The sequence below is a fragment of the Oryctolagus cuniculus genome, chromosome 6 (genome assembly GCF_964237555.1).
Source record: "Oryctolagus cuniculus chromosome 6, mOryCun1.1, whole genome shotgun sequence".
NCBI lineage: Eukaryota > Metazoa > Chordata > Mammalia > Lagomorpha > Leporidae > Oryctolagus > Oryctolagus cuniculus.
The window spans coordinates 113409248-113428371 of record NC_091437.1 but is presented as its reverse complement, the minus strand read 5'-3'; the positions used below and the strand labels follow the sequence as shown (position 1 = coordinate 113428371).

The window sequence follows — 19124 nt, the reverse complement described above, 5'->3', positions numbered from 1 at the left end:
TTTATGCTGAATAATTATCCATAATCCATGGCATTACTAAAAATATTTATTAAGAAGCAATAGGAGGCCAGCGCCGCAGCTCACTAGGCTAATCCTCCGCCTTGCGGCGCCGGCACACTGGGTTCTAGTCCCGGTCGGGGTGCCGGCTTCTGTCCCAGTTGCCCCTCTTCCAGGCCAGCTCTCTGCTGTGGCCAGGGAGTGCAGTGGAGGATGGCCCAAGTCCTTGGGCCCTGCACCCCATGGGAGACCAGGATAAGTACCTGGCTCCTGCCATTGGATCAGCGTGGTACGCCGGCCACAGCGCGCTGGCCGCTGCGGCCATTGGAGGGTGAACCAACGGCAAAGGAAGACCTTTCTCTCTGTCTCTCTCTCTCTCTCACTGTCCACTCTGCCTGTCAAAAAAAAAATAAATAAATAAAAACCTACCATAAAAAAAAGAAAAAAAAGAAGCAATAGGAAATCATAAATGATAATTATTTAATAATTTCTTTGAAATTTAAGAAATAACTGTGCATCCACTGATTTTGTGTTCATAGATAAAGAAGAGCAGAAAGACCTTAATAGTAATTGATGTAAACTGATGGGCAGAGACACAAGGGTGTACCTCTGAAAGTGATAATAATCAAAAAGAAATTTGAAATTTTTATTCTACCTCAAAACTGCTACACCTGTTTGATCATTTAGCAGTTCTACCTACCTATTGTCCAGGAGGCAACATGACTGATTGATCTAGATACCTTCCTGTTAGCCATTCTGCACAGATCTTCTCATTGATAGCCTTGGTGGGTGAATATTATACTGCTGAGAATTAAGTGGTCCCAATATAGTGAACTCTAGCTGTAGAGATGGGAGAAATGAATGTACTACCAACCAATTTAATGTGACTGTTTTTCCTAACATTTAAGTAAACTCAATAAATTAAAATCTGTAGTAATAAGTCAGATTGCATATAACAAAACCATACTGATTATTACCACCTCTAACTCTTAGCATAAAGAACGTCACTCCGAAAGTAGGAGACCCTGAGACCCGGAAAGCTATTCGCCGTGCCTTTGATGTGTGGCAGAATGTAACTCCACTGACATTCGAAGAAGTTCCCTACAGTGAATTAGAAAATGGCAAACGCGATGTGGATATCACCATCATTTTCGCATCTGGTTTTCATGGAGACAGTTCTCCCTTTGATGGGGAGGGAGGCTTTCTGGCACATGCTTATTTCCCTGGGCCAGGAATTGGAGGAGATACTCATTTTGACTCAGATGAGCCATGGACGTTAGGAAATCCTAATCATGATGGTAAGTGAATATTTTACAATGTAAAACATTGTATTTTTATTTTTAGGATGTTCAAGTAATTTATTTGTAAAATTACTCATTTACAAATTTAAGGTATCAATTCTATGCTTACCGTAAAAATTATAAAGCAATATTTACATTTTTTATAATGGCTTACGAAAGTAATTTCATTTGATAATAGTTGCACATGTGTCCTGTGATTAAAGTAAAGAACTTTATGCTATATAAGGACTCTAAAGCAGTTTTATTTTCTATAAAATGTCATTTCTTAAAAAATTTCATACTTAGTTATCTGAGTGATGAGCTATGCAATAAGTAAATTCTGCTATTTTTCTATACTTTATATCTGCATTTCCACTTCAAGTTTAATGTGATTAATATTTGAAATGTGGCTTCCACCATATCTTTTCTGTGTTCTCTGCTCCATTTTCACCTTTCTAATCTACAATTTTTCCCTTTCTCTTTTTTTATAATCTCATCTCTATGCCCATTATGCCATTTTTTCTTTATTATAATAAAGACTTACAGTGTTTTTTGAAATGTTACAAACTTTTATAATTTAAAAATCAATCAATATAGGAAAGTATAAAGAAAAATTATAACAAATAATTACAAAGACCAAACACAAATGTACCAATTGTTAATATTTTATAACACTAATTCCAGGGATCACTTATGCATATAGAGAAAGGAGTGACAGAAAGAGGAAAGTCAGTTTGTCAAGATAATTTTGTAACAATTGAATATTTAAATAAAATTAATTTGATTCAATTATACTTGAAAGGGATTTAATAGAAAGAAAGGAAATCTGATTAGAACTGTGTTCATTGTTTAATTTCATCTAAACATGTCTTCAGAATGAATACAAAACTTTAAAGCTCTTTTTAACTCATGTTTCAACTTAATTCAAGTTGTCTGTCTGCTATAAAGTTTCCCATCGTTTTCAATCTAGCACTCTGAGTAATCATCAAAAATTGTAGACTCTGAAACCAGACTGCAACATGCAAATCCTTTATCTACTAATCAATAGCTGTATGAAGCTGAACACATGTCTTAAGTTCCCTGCGCCTCTTTTCTCATCAACATTATGGCAAGGACAGCATGTACCTTAAAAGTGCTTTGTGAGGATTAAATGAGTCCTTGGAAGACTTAAAGAAAACTAGGGAGCCCTCTACAGTGTTAGAAATTATTATTTACGGGCCAGCGCCATGGCTCACATGGCTAATCCTCCCCCTGTGGTGCTGGCATCCCATATGGGCGCTGGGTTCTAATCCCAGTTGCTCCTCTTCCAGTCCAGCTCTCTACTGTGGCCCAGGAGGGTAGTGGAGGACTGCCCAGGTGCTTGGGCCCCTGTACCCACATGGGAGACCAAGAGGAAGCACCTGGCTCCTGGCTTCAGATCGGCGCAGCACACCAGCTGTAGCAGCCATCTGGAGAATGAACCAATGGAAAGAAGACCTTTCTCTCTGTCTCTCTCTCACTATCTGTAACTCTGCCTGTCTAATAAATAAAATAAAATAAAATAAAATAAATTATTATTTACTCTTCTTCACAATGATTCTTGTTGCCATTTTAAAAATTATTTTTGGTTATTTATATTGTAAAACTCTCTGTCATCCATTTCATTGTTCTCTCAAACTGATATAACTACATGATCTGTTATCTTTGTATTATATCTTTATTTTTATCAAAAGCCAATTTCTTTGAACTTTATCCTAATATATCCTTCAGTTTGCTTATATTTATAATTATTCTGATATGAAAGGGTAATATGGAGATTATAAATTCAATAATTAAATGAATAGTTAAATGGAATAAGAAGCATGTGTTTCTTCCTAGATAACAAAGAATAATTCAAATATATATTTAAAATCTCAGAGAATTATAAGCTCTTAGAGTTACACGATTCCTAAGCAACATATTCAAAATTCTTGTAATCAAGGCTTAAATGTTTTTATTCTTTAGCATTGTGTAATATTCTTCTTCTACAAGCATGCAATGCTTTAATGGCAGCTAATCAGCTAATAAAATTTCTAATCCCTGCTAGATAGTATAATCATGAAAATAAATTTTTTAGTGTATTAGAAAAAAATTTAAAGATTTATTTATTTGAAAGGTAGATTTACAGAGAGGCAGAGGCAGAGAGAGAGAGATCGAGATAGAGAGAGAGAGATCTTCCATCTGCTGGTTCATTCTCCAGATGGCTTTAATGGCTGAATATGGGCCAATGGAGCCAGGAGCTTCTTCCGGGTCTCCCACATAGCTGGAGGAGACCAAGTACTTGGAGCATCTTCTACTGCTTTCCCAGGCCATAACAGAGAGCTGGATTGTAAGTGGAGTAGCCGGGTATTGAACTGGCACCCATATGGGATGCTGGCACTGTAGGTGGTGGCTTTACTTGCTACGCCAAAGCACAGGCCCCAGTGTATTAGAACTTGAGTTTGGTGTATTAGGTGAAACAACCTTGTGTTTTTCGGATACCAGTGTTCAGTAATGTTATAGATCAAATGGATTCATATTGTTACTGCTCTCATTCAGCATCGTGATGATGATTACATTAGCAGCAGCATTCTGATATAGATATATGTACCATTAAGATAAAGTAAATGGGTTATTCATAGTTTACTATCCTCTATGCCTTTGAGAAGTAGAAAATAAAATAACAAAATCAGATTGTGTATAAAAATTAATAATTGTGCATATTATTAGAATATTAAATTATGATTATATTTTAAGAACTACTTTGAAGGTAGTCCAGATACGTCTGAGTTTTCCATATAGTAGAATGGGATGCAAAAGCTTCAAACAGATTCGTGTATAAATGCTAGCTAACTGATTGCTAACTCTGATGTCATGTTTTGTCTAGGTAGGTTGAATTGCAGGGCTGTGAATGCTGTAAGTAGATTTAACTTATAGGTGAGCATTTAGGTTCCCTTGAAATTATGTTACTTTGAATTTGTGGACACATTAATTTAAAGTTATTAAATTCCTTTATGAATGAGATGCTTACCAGTCTGCCCATGTTTTGTTTTAAATTATTGAAATTCTCAATAAAGAAAGCTTCACTAATCCCTTAGATGTAGGCTATGTTAGTTGTTTGTTAGGCATCAACCAATGCTTCCTAAAAATTAAAAAAAAAATTTAAAACCGATAGGAAGATTTAATGACACAGGAAAGGAGAATGTTTATCCTGATTTCAGTGTGATCAGTATATTGACTATTTACATGTATTGCATGTTATTAAAGTTTTGCAAGGAAGGTATATGTGGAAAACTTCTGAAATACAACAAGAACTAACACTGTACAATCAAAACAAGGCACTGTTGACTGAGTGCATTTATTAATACATTTTATTGTTTCTCAACTTGTAGAAATATAACTTTCTTTGTACATAGGCATGCAACAAATAAAACAGTGTCTCTACCAGACAAAGAAGGATCTTTTGCCTCCTGTGTAAGCCTAAAGGAAAGGACTCTGTAGAATAATCGTGTTTCAGAATGAAGGGGATTGGGAAAATGTTAATTGACTGCTGGAGATGTAATTTCATAACTATTTACTGCTTAATTGAAATTCAAACTTTTAACCTGTCACACTTGGGCAGTTAGGGTCGTGTCAGACTGAAGTATTGATCATTTATCAAAAGAACAGCCTCTAGCTTTGCTTGTGATACTGCTAGATACGGGGAGAATTTAGGCATTTCTGCATCCTGTATCTCTACTATGTGTAAGACTATCTTTTTGTATCACAAACACACATGGCACAATTCTGACATGTTCATTGATAAATTTTTTTGTTTTCTTTAGTCTAGTCCTGTAATGCCCCCGGCTCACTTACCTGAATCAGATTCTTTCTTCTCTCCTATTCACAGCTCTTGAGCAGCTAGAAAACAAAGCAGCTTGGTTATTTAGCAAAAATGCAAATGAAAGAGCCTCTTTGATAAGTACTCAGCTCATTCTCACAGCATATTGCTCAGCTAATGAAGGCAGTTTGAATTCTGTCTACCTCAAAAGAGATAAACAGTGTCTTCGGCTGCCAGAAATCATTAATTCATTGTTATCTACTTTCCTATCAATTTGCTTATAGTCATGATACCTTTTTGAGAACTCGAGTTAAAGACCATTAAGTAAATTACACAATAAATTTGTTAGAATATAAAAAGCACATTATCACGCATATACATACCTACATACTAATGTTTAAATATTCCATTTTTGCAAGAGTTTTTAGTTTCATAGAGTGAAAAGCAAAACATGTGCATAGTGATTCAAAGTAGAAAATATTTATCATGTTAAGGCATTTTTAAAAGCATACATTGCCTGAATTTGAGTTTGAAAATTTAATTCTACCATAATGTTAATGTTCATGTTGAGCAATATTAGCATATTGTTTCCTTCACCATGGTATAAAGTTTAAACTGCACCATCTATGTAAACACAAAACATATCACAAATATTTAGCTGGACAATTCTCTACAGTGGTAATAAAATTTCAAATTAATCACTTCCAAGCAAATGCAGATTACCTGTTTAAATAATATGTAAACGTAGGACAAGAGTAGGTGTTGTGGTGATGCAGGTTAAGCTTCTATGGGACTCTTACATCCCATATCAGATACACATCTGGGATTCACACAGTGATGCATTCTGGGAGGCAGCAGATGATAGCTCAAGTACTTTAATCCCTGCCACCCACATGAAAGACTTGGATGGAGTTCCTGGCTCCTCACTTTGACTTGGCCCAGCTCTGGGACTGAACCAGTAAATAAAAAGTTTCTCTCTCTCTCCCTCTCCCTCTCCCTCTCCTCTCCCTCCCTCTCCCTCTCTTTCCCCCTCTCTCCTTCTCTCTCCCTCCCTCTCTCTCCCTCTCTCTCCTCTCTCCCTCCCTCCCTTCCTCTTCTTTCCTCTTTCTGGCCCTCTCCTTCTCTACCCATTTACCTTTCATATAAATAAATGAAATTAAAAATTACTTATGACAAAAGGAAACCCAGAAACGTATCTTGTTTTACCATGTAGTAGTAACTTTAACAAAAAGAATGCATTGCAATAGCTCTATTTATGTACAGAAAGATCATTACCTAGGAAAAGAAGGTAACCAGTAGGATGATCAACCCTGTGACAACAGGCTATCCAAAAACAAGAAAAATGGTGACAAAAAGTCATTGGAAACACCAAAAGCCCTAACTCTAATGCACCCTTAAATGAAAAATGATGAAATTGTGCATCTAGCCCATTCATTCCTGTGTCAACCTAGTTCAAGTTAAGTACGTCATGCTGTGATGGTAGTAGGTGGCATGACTCCAGCTTCTCATAAGAGACACTACCATTGTGCACTAGTGCAGAGAGCCTCTGCCCAGAAAGAAACCTGGAATGGAGGCAGCCTTCTGACATCACCTAGCATTTGCTGCTCATTTTGCAGCTGCTGCTACTAGTTCCGTAATATTTCTCAGAAGCCTAAGGAATTTGTGCTTTGAACTCTATGGGAGAAAGGGGTAGATGTCAACTGGAAATCTGTGCTGAAGCCTGTCAGTCAGCAGGGCAGTCCATGGGAGCATTGTTTAGACCCATCTGTCCTACGGTTTTTGAAGATAAGAGAAGGGCGTAATATGACTGAGTAGTCAAAGACCTTAAAATATCCCTAAGCGGGAGTTCTTATGGAGATTTTAAATATGTGAACTACACATAGTTCTTAATTTATCTCATTTTACCAAAACATAAGTGCCTTATCTCTCTGAGTAATTTGTATTCTCCCAACTGGGCAGGTTTCCTATTTGTTTTAAGAACCACTTTCCTGGGCAGATGTTGAGGCATATCGGGTCAAACTGCTTCTTGGGATGCCTACATCCTATGACTCCTCCACTGATGATCTGGCTTCCTGCTCATGTGCCTGGGGAGGCAATGGAAGATGCCCCAAGTGTTTGGGCCTCTGCCAACCATGCAACCATGTGGGTGTCTCTTGTATCCTGGCTTCAGCCTGGCCCAACTGTAGCTATTGCAGGTTTCTGAGGAGTGAACCAGCAAATAGAAAATCAGTTTCTCTCTCTCTCTCTGTCTCTCAAATAAATAAATAAATAAATCTTTAAAAAATTTTGTTTCTTTTCTGGAATGAAGTTCATTTTACTCAGTTTTTTTCATTTCACTAGTCTGGTGACCTAAATTTGATACTCTTAATTTTTTTCCAAAATCTTTCAACTGTGTAGCTTCGTGTGATTACTATGCAATATCTACTTGGTTATTTATTTTAGATCTTTGTGTGCAATCAGTGCGTAGAAGTTGTGTTGGTGTAGTCACATAAAAATAATTCATAATGTCAATATCAATGAAATATATAGATGGATCATGAACATTAGATAATATCATATGGAGTTTTCAGTATATGAAACAAGACAGAACCAGAAATTCCCTTGGCTTCATACAGTGGAATGTTCATCATCACTCCTGTGTTGGGCCAGAGGGGTTTTGTCTACATACTCTTTCAGAGTCCTGCACCAATGGAGTTCAGCCATGATTTCCAAAATTGACTTGCATGTCAATGTCTAGCCATCCACCCGGTAGGAAAACCAAGATAGATTGGCTCTTAGAAGAGTTTCCTTTGCCAAACCAACAAGGATAAAATCCACTAACAAGAATGTAATCCTATAGCTCCACCTAATTACAAGGAAGACTGGAAAAAGGCAATGGGTTCAATGAGGAGATGGTCAATGTCTGCTGCCCCAATATGTTGGGGGGAAAAACAGTCAGATGAGATTTTAGGTATGCTTTCAATCTGTGGGTGAGTTACAAAATCATAATTTACCTTCATATGGATTTTCCTTATTAACCATTACTTACTTTCTGTTATATCTCTTTCCATCATCAATTTAGAAAATGTTCTTCTAATTCATCTTTGTCCTTAACTCTAGAGTATCATCAACAAGACAAATGAAATAGAAATTACAAATTTAGTCAATTTTAATGATGCAGACAAATGGGGCCAGTGCCTTGGCACAGTAGGTTAATCCTCCGCCTGTGGTGCCGGCATCTGATATGGGCACTGGTTCTAGTCCTGGCTGCCCCTCTTCCAATCCAGCTCTCTACTATGGCCAGGGAAAAGAATAAAAGATGGCCCAAGTGCTTGGGCCCCTGCACCCACATGGGAGACCAGGTAGAAGCACCTGGCTCCTGGCTTCAGATCGGCACAGCTCTGGCCATTGTGGCCATCTGAGGAGTGAACCAGCGGATAGAAGACCTCTCTCTCTGTCTCACCCTCTCACTGTCTGTAACTCTTCCTCTCAAATAAATAAAATGTTTAAAAGATAAAAAATAAAAGTAAAATTAAAAAAATGTAGACAATTTCCATTTTTTAAATCTATTGGTTTGCATTAATAATTCATCAGTTACATTGCTTAAATTATTCAACCCAAAGCAGATTCTATTTTAGTTTTTGTGGGGGTTTTGTTGCAGAATTATAACCACACCATTTTAATAAATTCCTTATAGTTTATACCAAACAAAAATATTCTCTAATTGTTCTCAGTTTTCACTTGTAACCTGTTCTTCAGGTAAAATCAAATATTGCTGCAAATTCTTCTTCCAGAATCCATTAATTACATGTTAGGGAAACAACAGAGCAGAAGTTTTATAATCTACAGTGGGAATTATACTTTTTCTATTGATTTTATTTAGAAAACAAGAATATAGGCCTAGAGGAAGATTCTACCTCTGTTAGTAAAAGCTGGTCTTAATGCATGTGTCTTGAGCAATGAAAACTGACTTAAGTCTGTGAAATATCATCAGCCTGGTATCTAAGTTTTAATGGAAACGATTACCAACCAGCATGCCAGAAAAAAAGTAGAGAAACCGAGAGTTCATTCAAAAACCCTCACTACAGATTATCATCAGTCTCATTCAAATATGAATAAAGAAGAAAAACAATTTTAAAAAGCCCAAATTTAATCATATATTTAGTATGTTCCAGACATCATGCTAAATTTGTTTTATGAATTTCACTCATTTATTTCTCATACCCAATCTATCAAATATAGTGACATTACTTCCATTTTGCAAGGAAATTGAGGCACAGAATATTCATTAGTATTCACACCCTCAGGTAGTCATAACAAAATGATACAATGGAAAGGATATTAAAGAATTGGGGAAGACAAGGAAAGAGAACATCTTGAATACTAAGAGAAAAGTGTGTCTCTGAAAATATTTCATAAAGCAAAGTAAGACAGTATTGGAAACAACTCAGAACAACCAATAAAAACTTTCCATAGAACAGGAAAAGAAAACCTGTTATTATTATAAAAACCGAATCTGTCATGTGGAAGATAATCTTCATAAGTCATTTCCAGAAAAGCATGAAGAGATAAAATGATGTGAAAGCCACGGATGAAGGACAGATATAGATGACCTGGTAAATAGATCCAGCTTAGAACTTAACAGATTCTCTCATAGAATAGAAAAGTGGCGAAATAAAATGACAGAAATAAGCAAACACAGAATCAGAAAAGTATTCTGATTGAAGATGAGACAGAAGTATATTTCAAAAGATGTCATTTAATTCATTTCAACATTAATAAAATCAAATCTAGAAATACATACACTCTATCTATAAGTGAAGAAAAAAACATACAATCAGACAGAAAATAAAATTTTCCCAAAGTACTAAAATCAGAGTATTCATTGTGTTTTAATTCTATACAAATTGCTAAAAGACATTGGAAGGAAATGTACAAGGGAACTTAAAAAATATGGATAATACCCACTATCTTATTTCACAATAAAAGATAAGGACGATACCTCTTTGATTTGCCCATGAGCGGTATCTTTCATTTATCTGGATACCAGGTTGACAGCCATAGGCTGCTTTTCCCATTGTTTATTACATTTCTTTCCAAACACACATGTTTTATTGATAAGTTGGGATAAGCCAGTATTAAGATTTCATCCAAATGATAATTTAGTGAGTTTTGAAAATGCTATGTCTTTTCCTCTTTCTGTACTTTTAAATCTTCCCTATTGTAATATATAATACATTTCTTAATATCTTAATAAAGTCTGACTTACTAGACATATTTATAGTTCTCTTTTTAAAATTTTTGATGTGAAATAATTGGTTTCTGAGTTTTTGCAGACAGCAAGTCTTTCTAATCAAAATGTTATGAAATATATTTAGTAAGGTTATTAAAATCTTTGAATAATACAGGAAAAAATATTGCAAAGAACTTAGTTACATATCCAGTATTTCATCCAAAAAAGTTAATTCAACAAAATTCTCTTCATAGTGATAGTAGAAACCAGATTAATATTATCTTCCCAGTTTCTATAATTAAATAAATCACAATTTTGATTTCAGACACATTTGGCTGCTATGGAACCTCTTGAATGTATCCATGAATTCTCTGATACTTGGCTTGTCTCTTCAAAACATGGAGTCTAATTTCTCTCCCAATGAATATAGGCCATTCTTACTGACTCATTTATTTTTAATTTTTAAAATGTCTATTTATTTGGAATGTAGAGAGAACCTCTATCCACTAGTTCACCAAATACCTGAAGGAGCCAAGATTAATTCTGGAAGTGAGTCCAGGTCTCCCAGGTTGTGGGGTGGGAGTAAAGGACCTGAGTCATAGCCTACCGTTTCCCAGGATGTGCATTACAGGAAGTTGTATTGAAGGAAAAGGAGTGAGGACTGGAACAAGCACCCCGCTACAGAATGCGAGCATTGTAAGCAACCACTTACATATGCCAAAATTTCGCCCCTTGACTCACGTCTAATGAAGATAATGTAGTGGAAATGTATATGACTTCTGAGAGTAGCTCATAAAAAGCATATGACTTCCATCTGGAACTAGATTGGTGTTTTTCTCACCCCACCCCTTCCTGTCCTCTCCCTCTTTCTGACTGCCGCTGTCTCATGCCTTCTCAATTCCTGCTCGATATTTGCTTTAGTGTCCAGTCACCAAGTTTTAGAGAAATCAAATCCATATGAATAGACCCAAGGGGAAATGGATCTTTACCAATAGCCGGCACCAACTTTCCAGGTACATGTATGAGCTGCTTTGGAAATGGAATATCCTATCTCTGTTAAAGCTCTAGAAGAACACAAACACAGCCTTTATCAAATTGCAGCCATTGGAGAAACTTCACAAGTGTCTTCCAAATTCCTTGAAACATTGTAAATCATTGTTGTCTGGACACACTATGTATTTGAAGATCAGTGATACAGTGTTAGATAATGAAGACAGCTCTATAACCAGCCAAAGGGCATTTAAGAAATTACCCAGTAAATTTAGGTTAGAAAATGGTTTGCAGTATTTTGAAACTAAAAGCATATAGGAAATATATGCAAATTACTAGTTAAAATTTGATAGTCTTAAAATTTTTGTTCATTAATTAATGGTTATATAAAATGGTATTTTTTACTTTAATTTCTCTGTTTATATAAGAAAATAGAAAAGATAATAGACAAATCTACATATTCTCTACTTTTCTAATATTTACTGGGAGGAAAGCCAATAAGTTTGTATACATAGAGGAGAAAAGCGGCCTAAATATATCAGTGTGCATATCTGCTTTTACTAAAGGTTTTTACTGGAGTTTCAAATGATAAATTAATGAATAGTAATGTGCAAGGTAGTTTAAATGGACAAAATATGTAGAATATTTGGAAATAGCTGAGAAGGGGCTATGTAATAATTAGATAATCTGAGAATAAGTACTATGACCTAATATTTCACTGAAAGTACTTGAGTTTTTGAAAATCTTAAACCCATTCAAGAAGAAAAATGCTGAGATAAATTGTAAAAGTTCTGAGGAAAACTCAGAGAGATGATTGAGCATAAAATTGGAAGTTGTGCTTTCTATGAGAATATGTAGGACTTTATTTGCAGGAAAAAAAGAATCCAAATGAGGCATACAGAATTTCAGAATCTAAATAATTGGCTGTAAGTTAAGATCTTATTATTTGGTAGCAAAATAACCTAGAGATCTAAAAAAAAAAGTATTTTTAGGATCCAAGTTATTAGAAACTTTCTAATATACCTTTATTACTAACTGGCAAATTCAAAACAGTGGTTGAGTGTACTTTTATACTAAAATATCTTTGCAGTGATGCAGAACTTAAAGCAACCAATATTCCCATTGACAAAAATAAAAGATAGATAAGTAACATGAATATGTCTTCATGTGTGTATGTTTATGAGTTCAAAAACAAAAGAGCTTCCAAGAGATCCAGGACTTGAGATAAGGAAGATCCGGGTGATAAAAAGAACCAAAGAAGGAACTGTTACTCTGCAGAGTAGGTGATCTCAACACGTTTGCCAGGTCACGTGAGCATTTGCTGCTATGATGTTGAGAACCCAGAAGAACATTTCAGAAACTTTTGAAAATGAGCAGACAACAGATTGGAGTTTGAGGCTATCAAAGGAGCCAGGATTAAGAGGCCAAAATCTCTGAGACCTGGAAAGCACCAACACATAAACTTTAACACTCTTCATTATCTCTCCTGGTATTTAGAACATGCATAAACCGAAAAAGGATGATAGACTAAGAGCCTATCAAAATGCCACTGAAACACTTAGCAGAATTTTCATTTGACACTTGGTGATGAGGATGAGTATAAGATCTGCCAAGGATTGTAGACTTTGGGGAAAACTGCATGTCCCCAGTTGGAATAAATAAATATCTAACACAGACTTCTCAGACACTGATAAAATGCAGTTTATCTGCTGCTGTTTTAGGTACTTATCTGCTGCCAGGATTAATGTTCTCTGAATGAAAATATCTGCAATTGCCCAATATTTTATCCACAGTGCCTGGCCCAATTCAGCAAAAAATGCCAGTTCCCAAAAAACTGTTCCTAGAGGAAAGCATCAACACACACACACACAGTCTACAAATTGAAATTATCATTTACATTTTTAACTGATGAATATGTCTAAGTATTAGATTAGAAAATGGATAATTTCAGCAGTTAAAATGGAATCTATTGAAAAGGATAAAAGGACAATACTAGAAATGAAAACAATAAAATAACTGAATAGATATATTTGATAGAGTAATAGGCACAATAAAAGATACTTGAGTTGGAAGATCCATTGGTAGAAAAATACCCAGACTAAAGCACAACTCTGGAGAGGGTGGGAGGTATATGGTGTGGAAAAGAGGTAAGAATGAGAAAGGAGAAAGACCAGGAAGAGGGTCCCTGTATATGGGTTTCTAATAACCATCTATTTCTTGGTCTGGTTTTTCAATTTTTGATGATGAACTAAACTTTATACTTAGAGTGTGTGAAATCTTGTGCAATAATCATACAGTTTTTGTTCTTCAGTTTCTTAAGGTGATTCATCACCTTTATGGATTTTGCAAGTGTTGAAACATCCCTGCAAACCAAGGATAAATCCCACATAGTCCAGGTGAAGGATCTTTCTGATGTGTTGTTGGATTCAATTGGCTAGTGTTCTGTTGTGGATTTTTGCTTCTATTTTCATCAAATTGGTTTATAGTTATCTTTCTCTGTTTTTCATTGTCAGGTTTAGTAATTAATGTGATGCTATCCTCATGGAAGGAGTTAAGGAGGATTCCCTCCCTTTTAATTGTTTTGAATAGCTTGAAACAAATTGGAATTAGTTCTTTAAATGTCTGATAGAATTGAGCAGTCAAACTGTGTGGTCCTGGGCTTTTCTTTGTTGGGAGGGTCTTTATTACTGATTCAATCTCCATCTTGGTTATTGGTAAGTTTAGGTTTCTGTGTCCTCATGGCTCACTTTTAATAGGTTATATGTGTCCAAGAATATCCATTTCTTCTAGGTTTCCTGATTTGTTTTCATATAGCTTTTTGTAGTAATTCCTGATGATTCTTTTTATTTCTAAGGTATCTTTTGTTGCATTTCCTTTTCATCTCTGATTTTATTGACTTGGCCTTCCTCTTTTATTGTAAGTTGGGCCAGTGGTATATCAATTTTGTTTATTTTTTCAAAAAACCAGTTCTTCATTTCACTGATCATTTGTATTGGTTTTTTTGTTTCAATTTTGTTTGTTCTCTAATTTTAATTATTTCTTTTCTCCTACTAACTTTGAGTTCGGTTTATTCTTTTTTTTTATTTTTAACTTTTATTTAATGAATATAAATTTCCAAAGTACAGCTTAAGGATTACAATGGCTTCCCCCCCATAACGTCCCTCCCACCCGCAACCCTCCCCTTTCCCACTCCCTCTCCCCTTCCATTCACATCAAGATTCATTTTCGATTCTCTTTATATACAGAAGATCAGTTTAGCATACATTAAGTAAAGATTTCAACAGTTTGCTCCCACACAGAAACAGAAAGTGAAAAATACTGTTTGAGTACTAGTTATAGCATTCAATCTCAATGTACAGCACACTAAGGACAAAGATCCTACATGAGGAGTAAGTGCACAGTGACTCCTGTTGTTGACTTAACAAATTGACACTCTTGTTTATGGCCTCAGTAATCACCCTAGGCTCTTGTCATGAGCTGCCAAGGCTATGGAAGCCCCCTGAGTTCACTGACTCTGATCATATTTAGACAAGGCCATAGTCAAAGTGGAAGTTCTCTCTTCCCTTCAGAGAAAGGTACCTCCTTCTTTGATGACCTGTTCTTTCCACTGGGATCTCACTTGTGGAGATCTTTCATTTAGGTTTGTTTTTTTTTTTTTTTTTTTTTTTTTCCCCAGAGTGTCTTGGCTTTCCATGCCTGAAATACTCTCATGGGCTTTTCAGCTGGATCCACATGCCTCGAGGGCTGATTCTGAGGCCAGAGTGCTGTTTAGGACATCTGCCATTCTATGGGTCTGCTGTGTATTTCACTTCCCATGTTGGATCGTTCTCTCCCTTTTTTATTCTATCAGCTAGTATTTGCAGACACTATTCTTGTTTATGTGATCCCTTTGGTTCTTAGTCCTATCATTATGATCAATTGTGAACAGAAATTGATCACTGGGACTAGTGAAATGGCATTGGTACATGCCACCTTGATGGGATTGAATTGGAATCCTCTGGTATGTTTCTAACTCTACCGGTTTATATTCTTTTCCTAGGTCATTGAGATGCATTGATAGCTCATTTATTTGGTGCCTTTCCAGTTTCCTATGTAGACATCAACTGCTGAGATTCCCTCTTAACACTGCTTTTGCTATGTCCTATAAATTTTGATGTGTTGTATTGTCTGTCGTTTTCATTTGTCTCCAGAAAATTTTTGATTTTGCTTGTGATCCACTATTCATTCAGGAACATGTTGTTCAGTCTCCATGTGTTTCTTGAATTGTTGATTTTCAGCTTATTCCATTGCACTCAGAGAAGATGCATGGTATGATTTCAATTTTTTTTTAATTTGCTGAGACTTGCTTTATGGCCTACCATGTGGTATATCCTAGAGAAAGTTCCAAGAACTTGTAAAAAGAATGTTAATTCTTCAACTGTTGGATGAAAAATTCTGTAGATATCAGTTAGTTCCATTTGGTCCACAGTGTAGATTAGTTCTGTTGTTTCTTTGTTAATTTTCTGTCTGGTTGGTCTGTCCATTGCTGAAATTGGGGTGTTGAAGTCCCCCATTACTATGTATTGGAGTCTATAACTCCCTTTAGCTCCATTAACATTCCTTTTAAATAGTCAGGTGCCCTGTAATTGGGTGCATATATGATTATTATAGTCACATCTTCCTGTTGAATTGATCACTTGATCATTACATAGCTCCCTTTGTTGTTTCTTTTAACAGTTTTTTGTTAAAGTCTATTTTGTCTGATATTAGGATATCTACACCTTCTCTTTTTTGCATAATGTTAACATAGAATATCTTTTTCCACCTTCCCTGTGGGTATCTTTGTTGGTAAGTTATATTTCTTGTAGGCAGCAATAGATGGATGTTTTTGTAATCCATTTGGCCATTCTGTATCTATGAACTGGAAAATTGAAGCCATTTACATTCAAGGTGACTATTGATAAGTAACGACATGGCCCCATCATAAATATCCCTATTGCTTACTTTGGATTCCATTTGTGCTTTTACTGGGAGTATCTTTGTCTTCACCTCCTTTCAAAGTGGTGACCATGTTTTTTTTTTGTTTGTTTGTTTCTGTGTGTAGAACATGCTTAACCATATTTTGTAAGGCTGAATGAGTGGTGACAAATTCTTTTGATTTCTGTTTGTTACGGAAGGTCTTTATTTCACCTTCATGCCTAAATGAGAGCTTTGCAGGGTACAGTATTGTGCATTGAGAGTTTTTTTTTCTTAAGGCTTGGACTACTCCCTCCATTCTCTCCTAGCCTGTGTAGTTTCTGATGAGAAGTCAGCTGTGAGAGGAGGTGGGGGTATGACTATGCAGAGATCAACCCTGCCTAACTTGGGTGTCATCCTGGATACTCACCCCACCCTGGAGCACTGACCAGAGTTCCCTGGCCACATCCAGCACATGCCTCCAGGTATTCACTGAAAGAGCCAGTCGTCCACTAAGCCACAGAGCCATAGTCCAAAGAAAAAGACAATCATGGCAAAAAAACAGGTATCTCCACAAATGCCTAAAAATAAACACAGAAATTCAAGAAACAGGAATAAGGAAGACAACAGGACACCCCCAGAGGAACACAACCAGTGCCCAGGTGTTAGCCTGTAGTAGTGCCATAGGAGCCCTGCCATCCACACTGCCGTAGGAACCGCAGGGAGGATCTGTGCAGTCCTTGGTGTAATCACGGTTCCCATAGCAATGACCCACCTGAGGCAGTCAGGAAGCTCTGAGTGTCAGGAGCCACTCTCCATTTGGTCCACAGTGTAGATTAGCTCTGTGATTTCTTTGTTGATGATTGTGTGTCTGGTTCATGCAGACACAGAGACTGTGCCTTCTCCTGCAGTCACAGTGTCCCCACAGTCTCAGCACACAAGGCTTTCACAGTCAACACGTGCTGAGGAGCCAGTATGCCCTATTCGTTTTCCCTACCCAGAGAGAGGCAGAGATGCTCCCAAAGCCAACTGCCTGTGGGTGCTCCACCTAGGCAGTTTGAGCCCAAAGCCTATGGTGTGTTGGGAGGCTGGGAGCACCTCACAGTCCTATACGGTTGCCCAGAGCCCATCAATCCTCCCAGCCAAACTCAGGCATCTCCTCTGGGCTGGTTGCTGGGAACATGGATGAGCTAGTGCAGATGTTATGTATGTCAAAAATGGCACCTGTTCTGTCTCAGCCTTTTGCCAGATGCTGTTATCGGGGGTTTAAGGAGAGAGAAATGTGCCACTATGTTCCTCTGTGTTGGCAATTACCCTGTCACCTACAGGCCTCAGGCCAGACTCACATTAGGCACTCTCCACTGCTACGGGTTGCAGTAATCTGATCTCATCTCACCTCATTCTCCAAACTGGCACTCAGGCTCTCGGCTGCTGGAGTCTTGTATTGTGTCTGTGCTTGTGCTGTGTGTCCACACCCTCCACATAGATCCACAGCATCTCTCTTCCTTCCATGGAACTTCACTGTGGTTTTCCCCCTCAGTCTTCCCTGAGATTGCACTCTTATGTTTGTTTTAAACTTTCTTCCTGTAGCCTAGAGCAGTAAGCTCCCTCCTTATTCTGCCATCTTGGGAGATCTTGGTTTAGATGTTTTGACTCGAGTGATTTTTTTTTCCCTTTGTTTTATCACTCCTTTTTTTTATTTGACAGGTAGAGTCATAGTGAGAGAGAGAGAGAGAGAGAGAAAGGTCTTCCTTCTGTTGGTTCACTCCCCAAATGGCTGCTATGGCCAGCGCTGCACTGATCCGAAGCCAGGAGCCAGGTGCTTCCTCCTGGTCTCCCATGCGGGTGCAGGGGCTCAAGGACTTGGGCCATCCTCCACTGCCCTCCTGGGCCACAGCAGAGAGCTAGACTGGAAGAGGGGCAACCGGGACTAGAACCCAGTGCCCATATGGGACGCCGGTGCCGCCAGCGGAGGATTAACCAAGTGAGCCATGCTGCCAGCCCTTTATCACTCCATTTTATTGACAACAAAAATGTGTGCTTCCTGTTTTGCATCTTATTGATGAATTGCAAACCACTATCTTTCTTTGTCTTTATGTAGTTGGTTTTAAGATTGTATCATAAGGTAAAGATCAACAGGATGCAAAACAACAACTGAATATAATTAATATGTAATGATGATATGATAGTTATCCTAATGGGAATTATCATAGGGAAAAACAATATTTTTTGACTCACATAAAACATTGTCATATTGTTAGTTCAAAATGTCTAAGCATTGCAGGAGAAAACCTGGAAGTGGTCCTAGAAATACCTAAAGATGAATCTGAAAATATGAGAAACATGAACAAGGAAGACAGCATGACTCCCCTAAAGGAGCACAACACTTGACTATTAGAATGTGAAGACAAAGAGATTGATGACATACCTGAAAATGAATTCAAAGTGATGATCATAAGATTCCTCAAAAACAATGAGAAGCAATTTATGAGTTAAATCCATACATGACATAGATGAAAAATTTTACTAAGAGATAAATATTAAAGAGAAATCAACCTGAAATATTAGAAATGAAGAATTTGGGGCCAGCACTATGACATCATAGGTTAAACCTCTGCTTGCAGTGCCAGCATCCCATAGGGGCGCTGGTTCCTGTCCTGGCTGCTCCTCTTCTGATCCAGCTCTCCACAATGGCCTGGGAAAGTAGTAGAGGGTGGCCCAAATGCTTGAGCCCTGCACCCACATGGGAGACCTAAAGGAAGCTCCTGGTTCCTGGTTTTGGATTGGCCCAGCTGTTGCGGCCATTTAGGGAGTGAACCAGTGGAAGGAAGACATTTCTCTTTCTCTCCCTGTCTCTATCTCTAACTCTGTATCTCAAATAAAGAAATAAAAT

The 19124-nt window shown here is 37.2% G+C and overlaps 1 protein-coding gene across 2 annotated transcripts in view; it reads left to right on the top strand.

The window, feature by feature from the left end:
- The window catches only part of MMP16 (matrix metallopeptidase 16), a 297810-nt gene that overhangs the window by 161979 nt on the left and 116707 nt on the right, over nt 1-19124 (top strand). For both annotated transcript variants that reach the window (XM_070075287.1, XM_002710677.5), the window contains exon 4: nt 991-1295. In XM_070075287.1, coding sequence (XP_069931388.1) covers nt 991-1295 — 305 coding nt within the window. The remainder of the gene's footprint in view (nt 1-990; nt 1296-19124) is intronic.